Genomic DNA, 886 nt, shown 5'->3' with positions numbered 1-886 from the left:
GGGGCCCCGCCCGGCACGAACTCCACCGCCCGCTTCAGCTTGCGCTGCCCCGTCAGCACCAGCGTCCCGTCCCGCCACCGCGGCTCCTCGAAGATCGTCTCGAACGTCCTGCGGGGGGCGGGGGGGTTAGAGCGCCCGGGGCCCTCGGGGCCCGCACGACTCCCAGGCGTCGGGCTGACCCGAACTAGCTTCAATTACTGTTTTCCTCGAGTACAACGTACCCCTTTTCTCCAGAAATGCAGCACCCGGGTATTACTGACAGTAAGAGCAGCTTGCGCCCCTTTTGCCCTGGGGCAGCTGGAGCAGGGCGTGGGCTGGGTGTCTCTGGGATGTGCCATGGGGCTGCTGGTTGGCAGCAAGGCCCCCGGCTGCCTGGGTTCCTTCACCCTAGTGGATCTCATCTCCCCCCAGGACTGGAGTGGGGGCGGGCAGGTGGGGACCAGGATGCCTGGGTTCCCTGGGCGGGAGTGACAACACCCATGGCTCACCTCTTCTCGGTGGGGGTGCGGTAGTTCTTGTTGGTGTAGATTTCCTCCAGGCTGAACTCCTTCTTGTTCAACCTGCCGCCAGACGGGAGGAACTGAGGTGCGACCATTGCTGGGGTGGGGCGAAGGGGTACACGCCAGCCCCCACTCCCCTCCCAAGGAACCCAGGGATCCGGGCTCACACCCCGCAGGTCCTGACCCCCCCCTCCCATCGCAGACAGCCCAGGCTCCCAGCCCCGCTCCTTTCCCAGAGACCCCAGGCATCCAGGGAGGGGCTGTACCGGATGGGTCGGGGCAGCCCCATGGGCGTGAGATTGGCCTGCTGCCGGGCCGGCGTCCTATGGATGCGGAATCGCGACACCTTCCCCGGTGGCCGTTGTGGGGAGTCCTGGGGGGAGAGG

The 886-nt window shown here is 66.9% G+C and overlaps 1 protein-coding gene across 1 annotated transcript in view; it reads right to left on the bottom strand.

Moving 5' to 3' along the window:
• PRR14 (proline rich 14) overlaps nucleotides 1-886 on the bottom strand; it is a 4,620-nt gene that overhangs the window by 1,835 nt on the left and 1,899 nt on the right. The window contains exons 3-5 of the mRNA XM_025194130.1: nucleotides 767-873; nucleotides 489-560; nucleotides 6-108 (exon numbers count right to left, since the gene is read on the bottom strand). Of these exons, the coding sequence (XP_025049915.1) occupies nucleotides 6-108; nucleotides 489-560; nucleotides 767-873 (282 nt within the window). The remainder of the gene's footprint in view (nucleotides 1-5; nucleotides 109-488; nucleotides 561-766; nucleotides 874-886) is intronic.

The sequence above is a fragment of the Alligator sinensis genome, unplaced genomic scaffold, assembly GCF_000455745.1.
Source record: "Alligator sinensis unplaced genomic scaffold, ASM45574v1 scaffold1531_1, whole genome shotgun sequence".
NCBI classification, from domain to species: domain Eukaryota; kingdom Metazoa; phylum Chordata; order Crocodylia; family Alligatoridae; genus Alligator; species Alligator sinensis.
Note: the sequence above shows the minus strand (reverse complement) of the source record. Positions and strands in the feature narration are given on the sequence as shown.